The sequence below is a fragment of the Monodelphis domestica genome, chromosome 2 (genome assembly GCF_027887165.1).
Source record: "Monodelphis domestica isolate mMonDom1 chromosome 2, mMonDom1.pri, whole genome shotgun sequence".
Classification (NCBI taxonomy): domain Eukaryota; kingdom Metazoa; phylum Chordata; class Mammalia; order Didelphimorphia; family Didelphidae; genus Monodelphis; species Monodelphis domestica.
The window spans coordinates 457,725,021-457,746,913 of NC_077228.1; the positions used below are offsets into that span (position 1 = coordinate 457,725,021).

Consider the following 21,893-nt stretch of genomic DNA (forward strand, 5'->3'; position numbering starts at 1 on the left):
CCATGGGATTTTCAGCAGCTCTGCATGCTCAAAAAAGAAAAGAAAAAGGTAATAGTATAAAGAACCTTACATGCAGAGTCAGAAGACTTTATCACCTTGGACAAGTCACTTCATCTCTTTGACCCTGTGTTACTCAAAACTTAGCACTTTCTGCCTTAAATTGTGGTACCTTGCACTAAACATAATTCTCCAAACACAGTCTGACCCGGGCAGAGTGCTAGAGATTGTCAGCTCCCTAGTTCTGGACTCCATGGTTTTATTTATTTATTTTTTCACTTAGAAAACCACATGATGTATTTCTTTTTTTAATTAATACATCAAAAAGCATAGTAAAATTGGAGAGGAACTACATTTTAATATGGTTTTGGATGTACTCTCAAGTGTGGTGGCCTACATGCAAGCTGCATGTTGACATGTCTTTTAAGTGACCTTTCCAGATTGCTTTCAGCTAAAAAATGATGAACCTTTAGCCAATCCTCATACCTGGAGATATAGCAAAGGCATTACAAAGAAAAATGCTAAGCTAGTTAAAAATTGAAGTAACCTTTTCTAGCAATATAACAATAAGCAAGAGCTATGCTTAGAATTGTTGTCACCTAACTCTTGTTCCATTTTATTCACTGGATATATAATGTTTTAGCTATAATTTTAGTGCATAATGGAACACTTTAAAACTAAATCGGAGAATTAGAATTTTGAAACCTCTCTTGAGTTTGTAGTAGTTTAAGCAGTTGGATTATAAAATACTTGAAGATTATTTTATTTGGTTATTTACAAACATTATTCATTGGAAGCAATGATCATTATCTTTTCCTCTCCCCGCCCACCACCTCTCCCATAGCCGGCGCACAATTCCACTGGGTTTCACATGTGTTCTTGACTTGAACCCATTTCCATGTTGTTGGTATTTGCTCTAGAGTGTTCATTTAGAGTCTCTCCTCAGTCACATTCCCTCCACCCCTGTAGTTGCTTTTCATCGGTGTTTTTACTCCCACAGTTTATCCTCTGCTTGTGGATAGTGTTTTTTAGATTCCTGCAGATTGTTCAGGGACATTACACCGCCACTAATGGAAAAGTCCATTACCTTCGATTGTACCACAGTGTATCAGTCTCTGTGTACAATGTTCTCCTGGCTCTGCTCCTTTCGCTCTGCATCACTTCCAGGAGGTTGTTCCAGTCTCCATGGAACTCCTCCACTTTATTATTCCTTTTAGCACAATAGTCCATGGTTTTATTAATGGAGTTTATAATCATAATAGATTTTTCTGGTTGCCATGTGACACGGTTAACTCAGAATAAACTTTTTTATGTCCTATCATCTCACCCCCTTAGTTCTTTTTCAAATTATTTGTTTATATAGATAGAACTTTCAGGGTAGTGTTTTGGAAATACACATGTGTGAATGTATATGTGTGTGTATATATATGTATGTATTGATATATATATATATATATATATTTCAACATGATGTATAAATTTAACCATGTTTATTTTTTAAACTTGCAGTTTAACAGAGAAATGCTTAATTCTAAGACATGTATCTGTAAGCAGCAAGAAGAAATGTTCTCAACCAAGGAAGAATTCTGTGTTTCTTGCTGTGAGCTAAATAAATCAGTGATTTCAAACCTTAGGTATAGTATTTAAGATATTAGAATGATGACAAGAATTAAAATGCCCTTTATTATTGGTAATTATATAGAATCTTTTCTACAAATGCACTTCTCAATTCTTTTATCTTCCTTTCTTTTGTACCAGGATTAAGCTTGCAATGAAAGAGGCAGAAATTAATAAACTTCAAACAAGCCTGTCTACCTGTCAGTTTTCTGGTCATTTTTTTGGTGATGATGAGATGCAGGAATGTGGGAAATTAAGTGGCTTAGAAACAGAACCTGTAAAATTAAGTGGAAATCAAGCAAGTATGTGAAATTACAATTGACCTATAATAATTATAGATTTTATTGTGATGGTTCCTTTGGGGGAAACATTTGTATCTCAAGATCTATTAATGCCTAATGGAGTAACAAAATTCTTTTAGTTTTTTTAGTTTTGTTTTTTTCCAATCAGATAATATAAGGTATAATGTCATTGCTTTCTTTTGCTGTTATTCAAAAATTTTTTTTGTACATTGTAACCCCACATCTGTTGTCCTATGATTTGGTTCGCTCTCCAAGTTATACCTCTAAGCCACTGTAAGATACCTGTTTACCTATGGTGAAATCTTGGTTATTCTGAATACAGTCTACCAGGATGGAAATCTTTAATTTTCTGAAATGGATCTGGAGCCAGAAACAGGCTAAAAAGAACAACTTTAAAAGAACAAGCCCTTTTTGTCTGTAAAGAAGCAGACCTTAAATATCCACCGACAAATGAATCAAGATGCAAAGAAACAAAGACCTAACACATTGGAATTTGCTGGTTCCCTGAAAGTGGTATCCAAAATCAATAACTACACTTGTATAAAACAACATTCTTTTCACAAGAAAATTGAGGAACCTAGAAACTGTGACTCTTGGAAAAGCAAAGAGAACAAAAAAAGTGTGGCAGTTATTATTGACAGCACAGATTGAGCATGACAGAATCCTCAGTCAGTCAGAAAGCATTTATTAAGTGACTACTGTGTACCAGGCCAGGCACTGTGTTGTGCACTAAGAATATAAGGAAAAGCAAAAGATAGCCCCTGCTCTCAAGGGGCTTACAGTCTAATAGGGAAACAAACAACATAACCAACTATAATAAAAAATACTACATACAGAATAAATCAGAGAGAATCTCAGAGGCACCAACATTAAGAGAGATCAGAGAAAGCTGCCTGTAGAAGATGGAATTTTTGCTGAGATTTAAAGGAAGCCAGAGGACAGAGATGAGGAAGTAGAGTTATAGGCATGGAGAACAGTGAAGATGCCTGAAATATAAGGATAGTATTTTGTGCTAGGAACAGCATATCAAAGAGCCCAGTGTCACAGAGATGGGGGGAAGGTCGGTGAGTAAGTATAAGAAGACTATAAAGATAGGAAAGGAGTGATCAGTGGTTAGAGTCAGGCCTAGAGAACAGGAGGTCTTCAGTTCAAATTTGGGCTCACACACTCCCTAGCTTTGGGACCCCAGGCAAGTCACTTAACCCCAATTGCCTAGCCCTTACCACTCTTCTGCCTTAGAACCAATACTTAGTATCCATTATAAGACAGAAGGTAAGGATTTTTTTTTTTTTAAGTAGGAAAGGGCCACATGGTAAAGGGCTTTGAATGTCAAGTTAAAGATTTTTATATTTGATCCTGCAGATGATAGATAACCAGTGGAGTTGCAGTTTATTGAGTAGGAGTTGGATGACAGTCAGATCTATGCTTTAGGAAAATTACTTTGGCAGCTGCATGGGGGATGGACTGGAATGGGGGAGATATGTGTTAGGCTAACCCAACAGCAGGCTATTACAGTAGTTCAAGTATTAGGTGATAAAGACCTCCCTTACCTCACCACAGGTGGGAATAGTATCAGAAGTGAAATAGATAAGATTTAATTAATAGTTGATATTGATTACTTTGATAATTTACTTTAGTGAGAATTAGTCCCAGCTAATAGCTGGCTGAGTCAATAGCTGAGTCAAACCAAAATCTACTATAAGATTTAGTTACTCCGAATCAATAAGAAGCTAATCATTTGGATACAGGAAATTCTGAAGTGAGAAATTTGTTTTATAAGAATAGGAATAGTTAATAAGTTAGAAATTATAAGTATAAACACCCTTTCTATTAACTGAAAACTCTTATGGCTTCTTTAACCACAAAACCACATGACTCCTGACATTGTTGACAGAATGGTGGTAAAGCTCACATAAGCCATATTGCAAACTGTGACAAAGTTGTATGTAATTACATTCTTTTAATGGAATACCCTAATATAATTGTCAATAACATCCCCTTCCCATTATAAATTCTCCCACTCTCTGTTCCTCTTTTAAACTATAAAATGTTCCTCTTTTTTCCTCTATAAAAAGTTCCTCTTTCAGTGTACAGCTGGGTAGCTCAGTGGAATGAGAGCCAGACCTAGAGCTGGGAGGTCCTAGGTTCAAATCTGGCCTCAGACACTTCCTAGCTGTGTGGCCCTGAGCAAGTCACTTAATTCCCATTGCCTAGCTCTTACCACTCTTCTACTTTGGAACCAATACACAGTATTGATTCCAAGATGGAAGGTAAGGGTTAAAAAAAAAAGTTCCTCTTTTAGTCTATAAAATGAGCTCTGTGAATCATTCGTTTGTCCCTGATCTAACCAAGAGATCAGATGACCATTGATTTATTATAACAGTTGGACTTAGGTTAAATCAGTTATGTTCAGAATCTTATCTTTCTTAGTCTTTTATAAGTAAAGAAATTTTTTTTAACAGAAGAGAGAAAAGGGTGAATGCAGGAAGGTAAAATTGACAGGTCTTGGCAACAAATTTGATATGGGAGGTGAAAAAAAAAGTAAGGAATCAAGGATTCTACCCATATTTTGAGTCTCAGTGGAGTAGGGGGATGGATGGTACCCTTGACAGTGATAGGAAAACTTTTGAGTTAAGATGTCTACAGGATACCAATTTGGGATGTTTAATAGGTAGGTGGAACTTTACATCTGGAGGTTAAGAGAGAGAATAGAGCTGGACTAACTTCTGAGATCTGAAGTAGATCTAAGAATCAGCATAGAGATGATTGAAACCATGGGAGCTGATGAGGTCACCAAGTGAAATAGTATAGAAGGAGAGGAGAAGAGAGCCTCAGATAGAGCCCTATGAGAGAACCACCAATTGTGGGCATGACCTAGATGAAGATGCAGTGAAGGAAACTGAAGAATGGTCAGATAAGAGAACTAGGAGAGATGCTATCATCATACTTAGAGAAGAGAGTATTAAAGAAAAGAGGATAATTGATGATGTCAGTTTGCTAAGGTAAAGAAGGATCAGGTTTTTTAAAAAGGCTATTTAGATTTGGTTATTAAGAGGTCATCAGTAACTTTGGAAAGAACAACTTCAATTCAATATTGAAGTTGAAAGCTAGATTTTAGGAGTTAAAAAGACATGAGAGGAAAGGAAGTGGAGATATAAATTATCCATGATCTCTTCAAGGAATTTAGCCACAAAGGGAGAAGAGATAGATTACTGGGGATGGGTGGATCAAATGATAGTTTTTGGAGGATGAAGGAGACATTGACATGTTTGTAGGCAGTAGGTGAGTAATGAGCAGCAGGAGAAGCAATATGGAATAGTTGATAGAAAGATGGCCTCAGAGTTCAGAAACACTGGGTTAAAATTTCATACTGATTGTGACTTGAGCAAGTTACTTAATCTCTTAGTTCACCAAGGAATTCCTAAGACTAAAAATTGAAAAGAAGGCATTTTGATAGAGGAAATCCCCCTCTGGGCTGTCACCACCCTGATAAAATCACAGACCTGGAGGGAAAAATACAGTAGGTATTCCGAGGCAGAGAAGAGCACCAGTGATGAAGGGGCAACAGAATCTTTTTGCAACTTGGGAAGAGGTAGACATAGTTATGTAAACATCAGTACTATAGTCCTTGATGGTAGAGGAGATTTTGAAGTGGGAAGGGAAGGGTATTTGAAAGTGTAGTCAACAGTCTTTTATAGTACATCTAAAAACACTCAGAAGACATACCAAAAGTATAGTTTTATAGTCTTGGAATGTTCTCATTGTACATAGTACGGCATCTGTGTCTTCAGTGAAGTTTTCTGTTCATTATGATCATCCTGAGAAAGCCAAAGAAGTTGTATTTTATTCATATATCCTTTTTATTTTTTAAACCTTTACTTTCTGTCTTAGTACCAATTCTAAGACAGAAAAGCGACAAGGACTAGGCCATCAAAGTTGTGCCCTACCCAGTGTTATACAGGTAGGCTGTAAATTCTTTTAAAAAGATGTGTATGATTACCTTTTAGAGTTTTCCATTAAATGTTTACAGTTTTAAAAATCTCATTAGAAGGCCAACCCTTTAATATTTATTTGGATAAAATAATTATCTGGAACAGCTCTTTACTGGGATTTTACATGATAGGAATTGCTTCTTTCATAGTGGATTCCACCTTTTTTCCAGTTCTTGTGCCCAAGTGTAGAATTGTTTTGTGGCATTCATCTGAACTACTTGCCTAAGGCTGTTTGTTTATGCACATTTTTAATATTAGACAGTAAGTATAAGTTATATTTTTGGTGTCTTAGCAGACCATATCCAATGCCAGAAGCTACATACGGTGAGCAAGCATTTTGAGAGAGAAAAGCAGAGGCTTGCTGCTGGCATAGAAGAGTTACGTGCCAAGTTGGCAAAAACAGAATCTGAGAATTCTGAATTAAAGGCTGACATGGCTCACAGGACCAGTCAATTTCAAGTGATACAAGAAGAATTATTGGAGAAAGTAACCAGCTTTAGCAAAATGGAATCTGAAGTAAGTGGATTTAATCAGTTAATTTAGGTCTAATGCAGAGGAAATATGGGAGGGGAGATGTCTGTGTTTTAACCTATAGATTAAATTTGGCTTTGATTCTGAAGATTATGCTTTATAGTGGTTGAAAGATACTGTAATTGTGGGAGCAATAATACTAATATTATATTTGAAATGAAATTGCATATTATGCTTCCCTTTGAAATAATGGAAGTACAGGTAGAGCCTTACCAACAGTGTTTTTAATATTACTTATTTATTGTAGATATTTTAAAATGCTTCTCTCGCTAAGGGAAAAGGAGAGAGCTACAGAACTGATATTATCTAGTTGGAAGGAGAGAAATGTGTGGTAGAGAATGATTAAAAGATTTTTACAAATTTTATTTTTTCCCCAATTACATGTAAAAACAATTTCCAATATTTTTCAAATTATATTGAGTCTCATATTCTCTCCTCTCCCTCTCCCCCAACATGCCACCCCCTTTGAGATGGTAAGAAATTTCACATAGATTTTACACAATCATATAAAATATTTTTCCATATTAATCCTTTTGTGGAAGGAAATACAAATAGAAAGAAAAAGAAAGTGAAAAAATGTTGCTTTGGAATGGATTCATATTCAGTTCTTTTTCTCTGGAAGTATCATTTTTTTTATCATGAGTCTGTTGAGATAGTTTTAAATCATTGTTTTACTGAGAATAGCTATTATTCACAGTTGTTCATTGTAAAGTATTCCTGTCACTGTACAAATGTTCTCCTGGTTCTGCTTATTTGACTATGCTTCAGTTTGTGCAAGTCTTTAAATATTTTTGTACATATAGATCCTTCCCCTTTTAATTTTTTTATAGAGATTGAGTTTTTAACATTCTTCAGCTATATGTAAAGGAAATGATAAGCTATTAGAAATAGGCAACTTAAGCTATATTTTCTTCAATTTTCTTATCTGGAAAATGGGGGATAATAGCACCTACCTCCCAGGATTATTATAAGTGTTTTATCATGAATTAAGTATTTAAAATGCTTGTTTCCTTCCTTGATTCCTTTAAGTTAGGGCTACATAAGGCCTTGCCTAGAGTGGCTGATTCTTTTTTTTCCCCTTCAGCTCCCTTACCTAGGATAGAGAGAAAGGCCTGTGGGTAATGGATGTGTGAATAGTGACAAAGATGATTTAAATACAACATAAGCAATCAGATCTCCCCAGAATATTTTAGGCATTGAGGTAGCATGTTTTTAAATTTCAGTTTTTTAATTGATTTAGTTAAAATCCTATGTGGACACAAAGGTATGGATTAGATTACCTCCACTTTTCTTATTCTGTAATTGTTTCTGATTCCCACCTCTGCTCTTGTTTAGTGATTACTAATTTAAAAACATCTCATGATTATATGGAATCCAAAACTAATTACAAAATATATTAGATATTCCCATAAATAAAGGTCTTCAGAGAGTGAGTCCAGTTTCTTTATTTTCATCAGAGAGGAAACTAAAATTCAAGAGTGAGATGATGTGCTCAATTACACAGCTGGGAAGTAGTACTCCAAATTATTTAAATCTAGGTCTTTGACTTCAAATATACTACATTCTGACATTACATTTTGCAGTATGTGTGATAGTTCTGATATGAGGGAAAAGGCCTTTACATTTTAAAATGAGAAAAATTACATAAGTTTTTAAAAAAAATAAATTTTATTTTCTGCTTATTAACTACACTCATCCCAAAGTGTATATTAATTTTTTCAGATGACAAGAAAATGTTCTCAGATTCTCACCCTAGAGAAACAACTAGAAGAAAAGACAATTGCTTATTCTTCAGTTGCTGCAAAAAATTCTGAACTGGAACAGGAACTTGTGGTATAGCCTTTTAACTGAGAATACTTTGATCTTGTACTTTGTAAGAGCATGGTTTAAGAGTTAGAACTGTTAATTGTAGCTATGACTACTACAAATTTTGCCGTGTGTTTTAGATCATCTTGTATTTATTTCTCCTTATATATGTACATGCTATTATTACAATATTTTCATGTTTCATTCTGTTGTAATCATTATTAGCAGCTATATGCTATGTTCTACTCAAAACTTGTTTGTTTTTTAAATTTTTACTTCCCATTTAATGTTATCTCCCATTTAAAAAATTCTTATCTATTTAAAGTAAATTAACTGATTTTGACATTTCAAAGGCATTAAATATTATTCTCTAGGATAAAACATTAACAAAAATATTATTCTCTAGGATAAAACATTAACAAAAACCCATGATCCTTGACCTGCAAATTTTACAAAATTTTATGCTTATACATTGGTTACATAATTAATATACTCTTGATAAAAAATTTACTAGTCATATTTCCTTAAAAGTTTTATCGTGTTTTCTAGGAAAAAAATGAAAAGATACAGAGTTTGGAATCAGATATGAATTCAAAACATGAGAAAATTTGTTTAGCCTTTGAAAAGGCAAAGAAAATTCATTTTGAACAGCACAAAGAAATGGAACATCAGATTGAACTAGTAAGAATTTATTAAAATTATTTCCATCTTACCTATAATCACTTAAAGTCATTTTAATAATTTCAAATTAGAGCTATTCAGCAGATTCTCCATCTGCTTTATTAGATAATATAATTTTGATGAAAATCAGGGGAAAGAATTGAGATAGCAGCAAACTTTGATTAAAGGACGGGAGAAAGGTCGGGTGGAATGTTGATCCAGGCAAAGAGCTCTAGAGAATAGAGTAAGTCCTTTGCTGTTTGAAAGCACATTTAACCAGTATGGCTAGAAGAGAAACTTAAAAAAGAGATTTCATTATAATTTTAGAAAGTAACTTTCATTATTGTCAAAAGGGTTCAAAAACAACTTAAAGTTTTATGATGAGTGTTGGAATTAAAATTGCTATGTGCCCTTCTATGTAGTCCACATTTTCTAGACAATTTTACCCAAAATTCATTTACTTTCCAAGCCTCAGAGTACTATTCACATCTAGTCAAAGTATTTTTTTGGCCTAAATACATGGCTAGCAGAGACTTTAGTCTCACCCCTTCTCCCCAACTCTTCAAGTCTTTCTTTGTGCCTCCTTGTCTTCACGTCTCATTTCTGCAGGGATTGGGGCCTTTCTTGGAGTTGGAGCAGATTTCTAAGTTTCTAAGAAACCACAGCATACAATGTGGAAGTCTCCATTTTTTCCTGAATTAAATAACTGCTTAGTTAATTAAACTTCTTTTCAGATCATTATTGATAATAAAATGTGAAATTCCACAAGCAGGAAGAATGAAGTATACTTGTTTTCACTAATGTTACCTAATATTGTGACAAATAACTAGATATCAAGAAGTAAAAAACTAAATGGGTTCTGGTATTCTGGTACATTAACTATGCAGAATACAGTAAAGCAATGCCAACTAGAGTCTAAATACCAGCTAAGACCATGATATCCTCTTCAAAAAATTAATTGGTTTAGTATTATTGCTCCCTAATGAGGTGATTTATTTTAAATTGTTCTTAACTATGGAAAAGGTTATCCTTTAGCTCAGAAATTGACATAATGGACAATGTTCTATATTTTTAAGAGGAACACATTTAAGCTTGAAGAAATGATAATAATATTAACAGATTTAGGGAACAGAACCATGTGAAGAATTGAAAAAAAAATGGTTATTTTGTGCTTTTGCTTAGAAAAAAGACTTTAAAAAAATATAGAAATTGAAGTGCCTTTGCATGGATGAGGGAAGATAAATGAATAAACTCTTAGGGGTTAGATCTGGATTATTAACTGAACTCTTTTTTTTTTTAGTAAGTAAATATTTATTGCATTTTTTAAAAACTTATGTGTTATTTGATGTTTGCTTAAAACAAAACTTTTACAAATATAAAAACATTAGCTAGATTGCCATTGCTATAGTCAGATTGTTTAGAGACAAATAGAGTATTTATAGGCACAGAACACCATTAAATTATAGATTAAAGAAAAATATAAAAGAGTGAAAACCCTTCCTCCCACCAATTTAATATCTACTAATTAGGGGAAAGGGAGAAGACCCATAAGTCTAACTGAACTCTTGAGGAAGCTCTGAGTTCTTGATAATGTACTGCTTGCTTTTTCCTGATATCAATTATAATGTGCAGCAAGGGGCAGAGGGTGTGTTTTTCTCCTCTCTCCTCTCTTCTTTTTTTGTCCTCAGACTTAAATGTATATTTTTTCTTTTCCTTCGTTATTTTCCATTTTAATTAAGTGCTCTTTGCATTGAATCAATGTGTTATTTGAACACGTTAAGCATAAACTACATTGACAAGGAGCTCCTAGGTGTAGAAATGAAAAGGTGCTGACCCAATCAACATCTTCAACTTGAGAAGGAACAAAGTACCCTAGTCATGCAGGGGGGACTTAAGGGGCTAAGCTATACTAGGAGTTTTAATTTTCTGAACTTTGCTACCATGCTATAGAAAGCTTTCTCCTCCCTCACCCCTCTTGTTTACAGCTGGTTTATTCTTTGATTTAATTGATTAACTTAATGTAGAGTCCAGATAAGCTTATCTCATACATAAAGGGGGACACTGAGTCCAGGAAAAAGAAGGCTTTCTTTTTACCCCAAAAGGACACACAGTGGCACTCAAGCCTAGAGTTTAGGTCTTTTGGATCAATACTCTGCATAGTATGCTATTAGGTTAGGCAACCCAGCAAAAATCTTTCCTGGGCCAGGGAAAGATGGATAGTTAGATGTTGATGTTGTTGATGGCGATGTTGTTAATGACAATAATGCTGCTGCTGAAGTTGTTGCTGATGATGTTGCTGTCGATGATGATGATGATTGGATTTGGAGTTGGAGGTTTTCCTTCCCACTATAATGATTAAAATTTAAAAAAAGACTGTCTCCAGTCTCTTCTCCCCACCTCCCCCCATGCACTTCTTTATGCGATATATATTTACCCCATTTTATCTCTTTTCCCATTTCTCTTAGTATTATCCTCTTTTTTTACCCCTAGTTTTTTATATATATATATTTTGACATATCATTCTATACAGTTTGTCACCATACCCTCTAAGTATACTTCTTTTAGCTACCCTGAAGATAATAACAATTTTTAAGAGTTACCAATATCATCTTTTCTTATAGGAATATAAATCATTTAAGCTTAATGGGTCCCTTAAATTTTTCCCCACTTTTTAAATTACCTTTTGGTGATTTTCTTTAAGTTCTGGGTGTGGGCATCAAATTTTCTATTTAAGTCAGGTCTTTTCTTTAGGAATGCTTGGAAGTCTTATATTTTAATAAATGACCATACTTTCCCCTGTAAGAATATAGTCAGTTTTGCTGAGTAGTTGATTCTTGGTTATAGACCCAATTCCCTTGCTTTCCGGAATATCATATTCCATGCTTTCTGGTCCCTGCAGTGTGGATGCAGCCAAGGTCCTATGTTATGCTAAGTGGTTCCATGATATCTCAATGGTTTCTTCTTAGCAGCTTATACTATCTTTTCCTTGGTCTGGTAGTTCTTGAATTTGACTGTAATATTCCTGGGCATTGTCAATTGGGGATTAAATGCAGGAAGTGGTTTGTGGATTCTTTCAATCTCCACTTTTACCTCTTGTTCAAGAATGTCAGGGCAATTTTCTTAGATAATTTCCTGTAGAATGATGTCCAGGCTTTTTCTTGTCATGATTTTCTGGTAGTCCAGTAATTCTCAAATTGTCTCTTCTAGATCTGTTATCTAGGTCTGTAGTTTTATCAATGAGGTGTTTCATATTTTCCTCAATTTGTCATTCTTTTGATTTTGTTTTATAGACTCTTGCTACTTGGTTAAGTCATTTGCTTCTAGTTGTTGGATTCTAGTTTTTAAAGACTAAATTTCATTCCTGACTTTTTGGTCATCCTTCTCTTTCTGGTCTGTTTTTCTTTGTAGGTCATCTTTTACTTTCTTTGCCTTGTTTTCAGGCTGGTTAATTCTGGCTTTCAAGACACTATTTTCTTGTTTTAGTTTGTGTGCCTCTGTTTCCAAATGACTTATTTTGCTTTTTAAGTTCTTTCCCCAATTGTCTTCAGCCTCTCTTAATTGTTTTTTTAATTGTTTTTTGAGTTCTTCCAAAGCCTGAGTCCAATTCACTGGAGTTTCTGTGTTTTGCTTGGTGTTCCTTGGTCCTCCTCTGTTCCATCCATTCTTTGTTCTTTACCTGGATTGAAGCTGTCAATTGTAATTTCTTTTTTCTTTTTCTGTTGTTTACTCAGATTTTTCCTTCTTTGCCTCCTGTCATTGGCTGTAATCTTGCTCCTCTGATTATTTGCTGGATCTGTGGGTTTGGACTATTCTGTCCTGAAGGGACTTCTTCTCTGCTCTGCCGATTGACTAGATTAGGCTGATGGACTATTAATGAGCCCTGAGATCAGATCTTCCCCAGCTGGCAGTAAAAGCTGAAGGTGAAGGTGAATGTGAAGGTGTAGGAATGGAGGCTGATGGGAGCTGTGCTTCCCACTCTGTTATCAAGGTATTCTGTCCCTATTGCAGCCTTTGCCCTGGGATCCAAGTCAGCAGGATTCTTACTGTGGCTTTCAGGGCAGTTGGTGGGGGAAGGGTGTTGGAGACTGAACTTCCCTGCTCTCTGAAGGCTTCTTATCTGCCCTATTGATGTAAGCCAAAGTGGATGTGGAACTGGATGTACCCTGAGGTCAAAACCTTGAGAAGCAGAGGCCCAAGATGGAGAGTAGTGGCTGCGATTAGGTTGTACTTCCCTCTGTACCTCAACTTCAGCTGCCTCCCTGCCAGCTACGGTTAGAGCCCTGAGCCTAGAACAGCTGTGGCAGCAAGGCACTCCCTCCCGGCTAGAGCCCTCACCCCAAGTTTCCAGCAACTGCAGAAGACTCAGAACAGTAGGTGGGGGAGGGATCCTGGGACCTCCCTTCTTCCTTTTCCTTAAACCTGAGAATTCAGCCCTCTCTGTGTACATTTTAAGTTGAATCAAGCAGGAGGGTACCTGACTCTGTCCTGCTGTTAGATTTGGTTTTCTGTCCCCTTGAAGCACTTTGTTTTTGATTGGTGTTTGCTGCTTCTAAGCAGCTATCTTGACTCTACCCCACTCTCTTTTCTCTTCTGATCCACAAAGGAGTCTGACAGGAGAAATATGAATTTATAGGAGACCTTTGTTTGCACACACATTATGATTAAAATTCTCTGGATATTGTATACTAATTTATAATTATTTATTAAATAGTAAAGGTTGAAGTAAGAGAAAGAGGTATAGTCTTGTAATCACCTGGCCATGCCCAAATAATTTGAATTTGCCACACTTGTTTCCATGTGTGAGCCCCAAACTGCCAAACTAGGAAAAATCTCCAGCCCAAGAGCTCCAAGAGCTAAAAAGCCCTTCTCATGCCTCAGTCCCCCTCTCATAAAAACATTGGTCTTACCCCTTCTGGGACTCCTCTGGTTGGAAAGACTTGACCCTAGTCTGAGTCAGAGGCAAGCCTCTTCTTTGGATGCCAAGAGCCATGAGGCCTCTGGCATCCTCCCATAGTACTCATGTGTGTCCAATCAATGAGTGATGCTGATATCAACCAAAATTTTGGGTTTTCAAAACCTTACTTTTTTTAAAAGAGTGGTCTAATTTATAGTAAATTTACAGAATCTTCCTCTCAGATTCTTTGAGAGACAATATGTTAGTCTCTTCACCCTAATTTTTTTTTTAATTTTCTTCTTTAAACATTATTTTATTTAGTCATTTCCAAACATTAATCATTGGAAACAAAGATCATTCTCTTTTCCTGCCCTCCACCCTCTACCCACCACCTCTCCCATAGCCAACGCACGACTCCACTGGGTATCTCATGTGTTCCTGGTTCGAACCCATTTCCATGCTGTTGTTGGTATTTGCACTAGAGTGCTCAATCAGAGTCTCTCCTCAGTCGTATCCCCTTCCCCCCTGTAGTCATGCTGTTGCTTTTCATCGGTGTTTCTACTCCCATAGTTTATCCTCTGCTTGTAGATAGTGGGTTTTTTTGGTCCCTGAAGATTGTCTTCACCCTAATTCTTTGGGAGATTAACATGCTAGTCTCCCCAGTGAATCAGTCTATATATAATATCTGTACATTTCAAGATTGTCTCACCAGGATACATAAGGACCCAAAGATATTATACATTTAATGGAGGGTCTTACTATATTTTGGCTGTTTCTTAACATATTAAAAAATCATTGATAGACACATTAACAAGGAATCATTAGAGGGAATTTCCATTTTCTGGCACAGGGTTTTTGCAATGAAGATAAAATAATGGTACATTGAAAGAACTAAACTATATGAAGGGCCCAACCTCCCATAATTCAGTTCATTATATCCAAAGACTCCCTCAGAGGCTCATGATATAGTGTTTCATTTTTTTTATCAGCACTGATCATTGGCTTTTTAGCAGTACCTTTGTAGTTTTCCTGGAATCAGTCTCAAACATCAGATATAGTCCCATAAGAATAATTAATACAGGTTTCAATAGTTTAAGCTTTAGGGTATATAATGTTGTCATGGCTTTTAGACACTATAAACTGATTCTTCAATGCCAAATATCAGGTATAACTCCATAAACTCAAGTTTTAAAAAAATGCATACTTACAGGAGGAGAAAAAAAATTAAAAAGATGATAATTTCTTAAACCTCATTTAACAATGCATCAGTTAAACATTTGCATTAAAAATACGGATTGATTACTTAAAAGTTAAATCTATTCTATACCTAACATGACCATGATTTTCAGTACACCTATATGTAAAATTTTCTCTTGGTAAAAACTTGGAATAGACTTTTAGCATAGATTTTAATATAACAACTAAGGCAAAGTCTAAAAAGGACAAAAATTCCTAGGATTAAAAAGGCCCATTTGGTCACAATTGTCAACAAACTTGTTCCCTGTAGCCATGAAAGGTTAATAAGAGCACAGGCACCCCCTGTAATGGTCATAAGTGTGCAATATAAGACTCTCATGAAGTGCAAGTTGTGGCAAAATCTCCTTCATATGGACTGGAATTGTTGTCCATGATAAAACAGAGCCCCAATAGAGCTGGTGATAGACCAAGCATCCATAAGGTCCAATGTCCTTGCCTTGGTGTAGGTATGTCCTATTTGCTTGTGGACCTTAATAAATAACATTATCCTCAGTTCAGTCATCAGAAGAAAGAACAAAAGAGGAAAATGTAATATGGCTTAATGCTGAGAACAAAATAGTACCAAATGAGAGTAGCATTTTTTTAAACAGAGTAAACGAAATTAGGTTTACCTATAAACTCCCTAATCACAAAAAAGATAAGAATAAAAATCCAAAACCAAATAAGCAATAATGTACGATGGATACAGTTAATCGGTGTCAGTATATCAATTTTACATGAGAACAACGAATCCAAATCTTTTTCTCCAATTTAATGGCTGTCAGAGTAGTTAGAAAAATTTGTAAAGGGCCTTCCCCAGCAGAATGAGTCCAGTTTGCTGAAAATTCTTTATATACACTTTGTCTCCTGGCTATAGATTATGGAATGAGAAGTCCAAGGGTCTAGACTATACTGTTGCTCCAGATATGTGAAATCCATAATTTTGCCTGTAATTCCTGCATATAAGAAGCAATAGAAATATCTCCTCTCATAATGATGTATATGCAGGAGGAAAATGTTTGGCCTTTATAGAGGAGTGTCCAAAAAGCATTTTATATGATGAGACATATAGATCCCACTAGGTCCGCTATGTAGGTAAAATAGGGATAAAAAGAGAATTTCAGACCACTTAAAATGAGACTTCATATACAATTTGGCAATCATGTTTTCAAGTTCTTTATTTTTATGTTCAATTTGACCTGAGCTCTGGGGATAGTAGGATGCATATAATTTGTGAGTAATTCCCAAACAGTAATAGGGCTACAGTAAAGTAATCAGTAAAATGAATTTCCCTCTCTGAATCAATACATGCTGGTGGGCCAAATTGGGGAAAAATCTCCCTCGTTAACATAGCAACAAAAGCAGCTGTGGCACTAGTACCAGGGAAGTCTTTTATCCATCTAGTGAGTTGGTATACTATAACAAGATTAAATTTATAATACCTAGCTTTAGATATACTGACAAAAACAATTTACAAATGTTCAGAAGTCAAGAAAGTCAGGGAATGCCCACCAAAAGCTTGGCACAGAGAGCATACTGATTACATGCCTGTCAAGACAAGAGGCACACATATAGGAGGCTATATTGGTAATAAACCCAGGACCACCCAGACTCTTTAATGGGAGTCCATTATCCCCAGAATATCAGAGTGGCCACTCCTGTGAATAGATAAGCTTATTTGTTCTTGATCATAGAAGCTTCTGAGAAGTAGGGTTTTTCCTTCTGATGACACCTAAACTGCATTAATTTACTTTGCTTTAAATCAGTGCTTCTACTTCTCCACTTCCTGTTCACTATAAGAGAGAGAAAAATTTGGTTCATTATTAGATGTCAAAGTTAAAATTAATTCAGGGCAATGTCTGCCCTTATTTCTCCTAAATACAGGGTCATTCCCTCCCAAATCAGCAGAACAATGAACAATAGCCAATACTGTGGGTAGAGAGCAAAATGAGGTTTTTTGCATTTTCAATGGTCTTGCCAGCAGAAGTCAGAAATCTTCTCCAAATCCACAGCATTCCAACAGCATGACAGATTCCAAAAAGCTTACCTAGAGTCTGTTAAATTGTTTCTTTCTTTCCCTTAGCAAATACACAGCTTTTTTGGATGACATCAATTCTACTCCCAGAGCACTAAAATTGGAAGGTAACAAAGCTGCCCCAATGGTATCATGGTCTGTTACAGTGCAGCATCATTGTGGCATGTGCCATCCCTTTTAGAATAAGAACCATCAGTGTATTGAATTAAATCAGGGTTTTCTAAAGGTGTGGATCCCTGAGACTGGTAAATAAGGAAACAGTGTTGTAGGATTAAGAACCATACAGTGCTTAAGAGTAATATTTTCATTCCTAACAAAGTTTTTTCATTTCTAGTGTTGTGGTGAAAATTTCACCTTTTAAGATTGTTATAATATTGAACAATAGCTGCCAAGGTATTTACTTATGAAATTCCTAAAATGAAACACTCAAGTCAGAATGGAGTTAATGGAGGTTTAATCACAATGGGAGTAGGGAAAAGGAGAGGGAGAGAAGGAGAGAGGAGAAAAGGGAAAGGGGCTACTCAACCTCTGACCAAGGCAGAGGGAGTTTAGGCCCAAAGGGCCAAGGTGGAAGGAATCAGTCCTTGACTCACGTGATCGATCTGAAGGGAAGCTGTCTGCGGGCCTCCTCCCTGTCCAAGCTCCTCACACCAACTGGCATCTAGCTCTCTCTACAGGAAGTCAGCGAATTCCAGAGGCTGTTCCCTACCTCACTTCCTGTGCCTCACAAGTGCCAATGGTGGCTCTAGCTTGGCTTAGGACAGCCCAGGTGGGCAGTTAGTTATTTCTGATTTGTCATTGACTAGCACATGCCCGTGTAGTGTGGGTGTGCCCAATTTTTGGGTGCTAGACCAAGATGGAGACTTTTAAAATTCACACTAGTAAGCCTTTGATCTGAGAATGCCAGTGTTCTATGCTAGAGCAAAGAACAATTAAATGAGAATCCAGGACTACCTCTAAGGTTTTTCCCACTATAGGGCTGTGGCGGCAAACACCCAAAGGCAGGGTGGTACTCCAGTGGCCACTGCACCTAGCTGAGCAGAATAGTAAGATACTGGATGCTGTGTGGGTCCCAAGACTTGAGTAAGGACCCCAGAAGCTATTCTTTTCTCTTCATATACATAAAGAATAAATGGCTTTTTATAGTATGGAATTCCTAGAGCAGGGGAAAGACAGAATGGCTTGTTCTAATTCTGTGAGAACTGACAAGTGTTGGGAATCTAATTGAAGTGGTTCAGGAACTGAATTTTTAGTCAGAGCTACAAGAGGCCTAGTAATTTCCCCATAATAGATAATTCATTGTCTATAGATCCCTGTTGCCCCCTTGATTGCTCTCAGCTGTCTCTTAGAAGTGGGAGCTATCATTTCCCAAATAGCTTCAATGTGCTTGGGGGAAATAGAGCGGGTTCCAGCAGTTAAAATAAAGCCTAAATAGTCCACTTTTGAAAGGTAACACTGAATCTTTGACCCAGGAACCTTATGGCCTCCCTTGTGAAGCTTTAGGAGTAGATGCCTACTATATTCCTGATGTGTTGGTGCATCTGGTGCTGCTAAAAGTAAATCAACATATTAAACTAGAGTAGAATCTGTAAAAATTATAGTTGTAATGTCTTATGAAATTTGAGAAAATAAAGTTGGACTTGCTTCATATTCTTGAAATAAATTTGTCCATGTCCACTCAGAACCTTTCCAGGTGGAAGAAAATGTTTTCCTATAATTTATATGGATAGGAGTGAGAAAAAATGCAGAACAGAGGTCCACAACTATAAAATATGTAGTTTCACTAGGAATTGAGATGATAGTTACAAGATTTGGAACCACTGGATTCTTAGATATAGCATGTGAATTAACTGCATGAAGATCTTGTACAAACTGATAAACATCCTGGGCCTGGCTTAGGCTTTTTTTTACTGGGAGAATTTGTGAGTTATATTCAGATTTATATGAAATTATTATTATCCCTTGCTCAATTAATGGATCAGTTTTGGGGGATATTCCTTCAGTAGCTTCCTTGGTTAAAAGGAACTGGGGAATGGAAGGTTGGAGGGGGCGCACCTTTTGTCTTAATCTGGATAGGAACAGCTGATTTAAGTAGGCCTGCATCAGAAGAGAATGAAGCCCAGACAGTCAGAGATATTCTCCTGGAATTTGAAAGAGGGAGATACTATCTCCTAAGTATTAGGAAGAATGATGGGGAACAAAGTTAGATAGTTTTCAGGCAATTGAAGGATCAAAGAGCTAACTGAAGAGCCATGATATCCTGGCCCTTAGTTTACAAACGAGATCTCTCCCTAATAGATTTTTATGAGAATCAAGCATTAAGAGGAATGAATTTCATTCTACCAATAAAGAGCCCTTGGAGACAATGTGAGGAGAAAATTACTAATATTTTGAGCCTTCCCAGATACTCCAACCACATTAAAAGAACCAATGGAATTACATTGAGAATTGGATTTGTTCCCTAAAACCAGTCTGGAAGCCCTGGTGTCCAGGAGACAATGGTAATAATTGTTCCCAACCTTAAGGATGACATGAGGATCTTTCCTAGGGGAGGGAAACAGACTAGAATAATTGATATCAAAACATTGGGTCTGGAAAGGAGTAGATATCACCTTCAGACTCAAAGGTCTCTTCCTCTCCCTCACACTATCACAAATTGTGATTCCTGTGGCTATTTTTCTGATGTCCCCTACACTGACTACAGTTCCCTTGAAAGGGAAGGGGTACTAGGATTTGCCTTCTAAGAATTACAAATCCTGTTGGAGTCAACTATTTCTCACGTTTTTGTTTCTGAATTCCTGATTTTTCCTTTTACAATTTATCACTACATAAACTGGCCTGCTATAGAAATAATACTGTATTGAACTTCTATCTGTTAGAGTCTTAGCTTCTTTCAAAGGATCTATGAGTTCCTCAAGTGCAAATGTTAGACTAGGAGCCAAAATAGATGTCTCCCTTTCCTTATCCTATTTAATTCTGTTCAGTTTTTCCTTTTTGGCTTTTTTTTCCTTTTCCTCTCTCTCAAACCCTTAAAAAAATATACAGCTATCCTCTTCATCTGTTCTATATCTATACTAGCCCAGTGTGGACAATGATTTTGAAAACATTCTTTTATTTTGGGGGAAGAATGGTACACAAAATGATACTGTATGATTCAGGCATCATTGGGCTTAATTAGATCCAAACCAGCATATCTTTTTGCTGCCCCACATATGCAATCATAAAGCTGGTTTGGATGCTCATTTTCTTGCTTATTAAAAATATTCAAATTTTTGTCATTTTCTGGGTGAGTAGATCAGTCCCTCATTCCTTTTAGCAATGCTTCCCTGGTATCACATAATCTCACATAGACCTCAGGATTATTGGGGGTCCCATTGTGGGTTCTATAATGACCAGTGTTTTACTTCCTCATTTTGAGAATTATTAGTGGCCTCAAAAATTGCCTATCTTTCTCCCTAAGTGAATAAGTCATGCATTAGATCCGTTATATCACCCCAGCTTATATAAAAATTCTGAAAAATGGCCTCAAACCTCCTGAGGACACTCAGGGGTTTGAGATCATAGCTGAATGTGTTCTTTACCCCATGTTGAGATATGAGGGAGAGAACAAGACATGATTTCTTAATGTCACCAAGTGACCTCTTTGTGTGGCAGCAACTTCCCTCAGAGGAAACATGCCCTGAGGGGAGTCATCATTTGCCACTATTGAGTCTAAAGTGTCAGTGGAGACTGAGGAGAGAAGATGAGGAGGAGGAGGAAGAGGAGGGTTGGGTGCAGAGTAGGTGGGGAAGTGGAGGCAGGAACAGAGAGTGTGGATGGAGGAGAGGAGCAGGATCAGAATGAAGGGCTGTGGTCAGAGAAGGTCAGTCACACCTTGGGGTGGGGGCAGAAATAGGTTGTGTAGGGTTGGAAGGTAGTGAATGGCAAGTGAGGAGGAGTGAGGGCCAGAATAGTGTGGCAAAAAGAAATCAAGAACAGGTCTGGCCATGGTCTAAAAGAATGTGTAGAGGAAAGACAGGTAAAGGAAATTTTGGGACAGGTTCCTGAAAAGAGGGAAGGAGGAGCAGGGAGGGTCCCTGAAAAAGGGGGAAAGAGAAATAGAAGGCTGAATAGACTCAGATACTGGCAGAGAGGCCAGATGAGTGAAAAAGGAAGAAGACTGGTTAAAAAATTGGCTCCTTGATTGAAATTAGTAGGTTTGTTAAGGAACAAGGCCCAAATGTGCCAATAATCTAATTCTTTGGGGTTATTATTTCTAATAGCTAATTTTAACTTTTATTGTATTAAAATTAAAAGATTTATATTGAGGCCAGATGAAAACAGTCTTAGACCAATATTCACAAAAGGTTTCTTTTCTAGCCATGCCTCACTTAAATGGCAATCCTTTTGTTTTACTTGGCATAAGTAATTTATGTAAAGAGCTTTCACTTGGGATGCTCTGAGCATTCCCCATTTTCAAACCGAGACCCTCTCCAAAAAAGAAGGGGGGGGGTCAGGTTATAAACTATTTAAGTCTCCACCTTATTCCTCTCCCTAGAGGCTACATGGTTCTGTTGAACCACTTAAGCACAGTTTAAGTTTAAAGAAAGAGTCTGGAGATAAAACTGAAGCTTGTCTCTTTCTTATTCCTATATCTTTAAGGCTAGACTAAAGACCTTTCACTTTTCTGAGTTTAGTGTTCAATGTTCTCTCTGCCTATTTTTTTTTAAACATTATTTTATTTGGTCTTTTTCATACATTATTCACTGGAAACAAAGATCATCCCCTCCCCCCCCCCCCCCCCCCCCCCCCCCCGCCTTTCCCTCTCCCATAGCCGGTTATCC

The 21,893-nt window shown here is 36.6% G+C and overlaps 1 protein-coding gene across 9 annotated transcripts in view; it reads left to right on the top strand.

Moving 5' to 3' along the window:
* The window catches only part of CCDC18 (coiled-coil domain containing 18), a 120,050-nt gene that overhangs the window by 29,168 nt on the left and 68,989 nt on the right, over positions 1-21,893 (top strand). For 8 of the 9 annotated variants that reach the window (XR_008916731.1, XR_008916732.1, XR_008916733.1 and 5 more), the window contains exons 10-14: positions 1,507-1,631; positions 1,756-1,916; positions 6,201-6,424; positions 8,162-8,272; positions 8,795-8,926. Coding sequence is in view for 6 of the 9 variants with exons in the window: in XM_056819088.1 (XP_056675066.1) it covers positions 1,507-1,631; positions 1,756-1,916; positions 6,201-6,424; positions 8,162-8,272; positions 8,795-8,926 (753 nt within the window). In the remaining 3 variants the exon portion in view is untranslated. The remainder of the gene's footprint in view (positions 1-1,506; positions 1,632-1,755; positions 1,917-6,200; positions 6,425-8,161; positions 8,273-8,794; positions 8,927-21,893) is intronic. The other variant, XM_056819087.1, reaches the window with a different exon arrangement.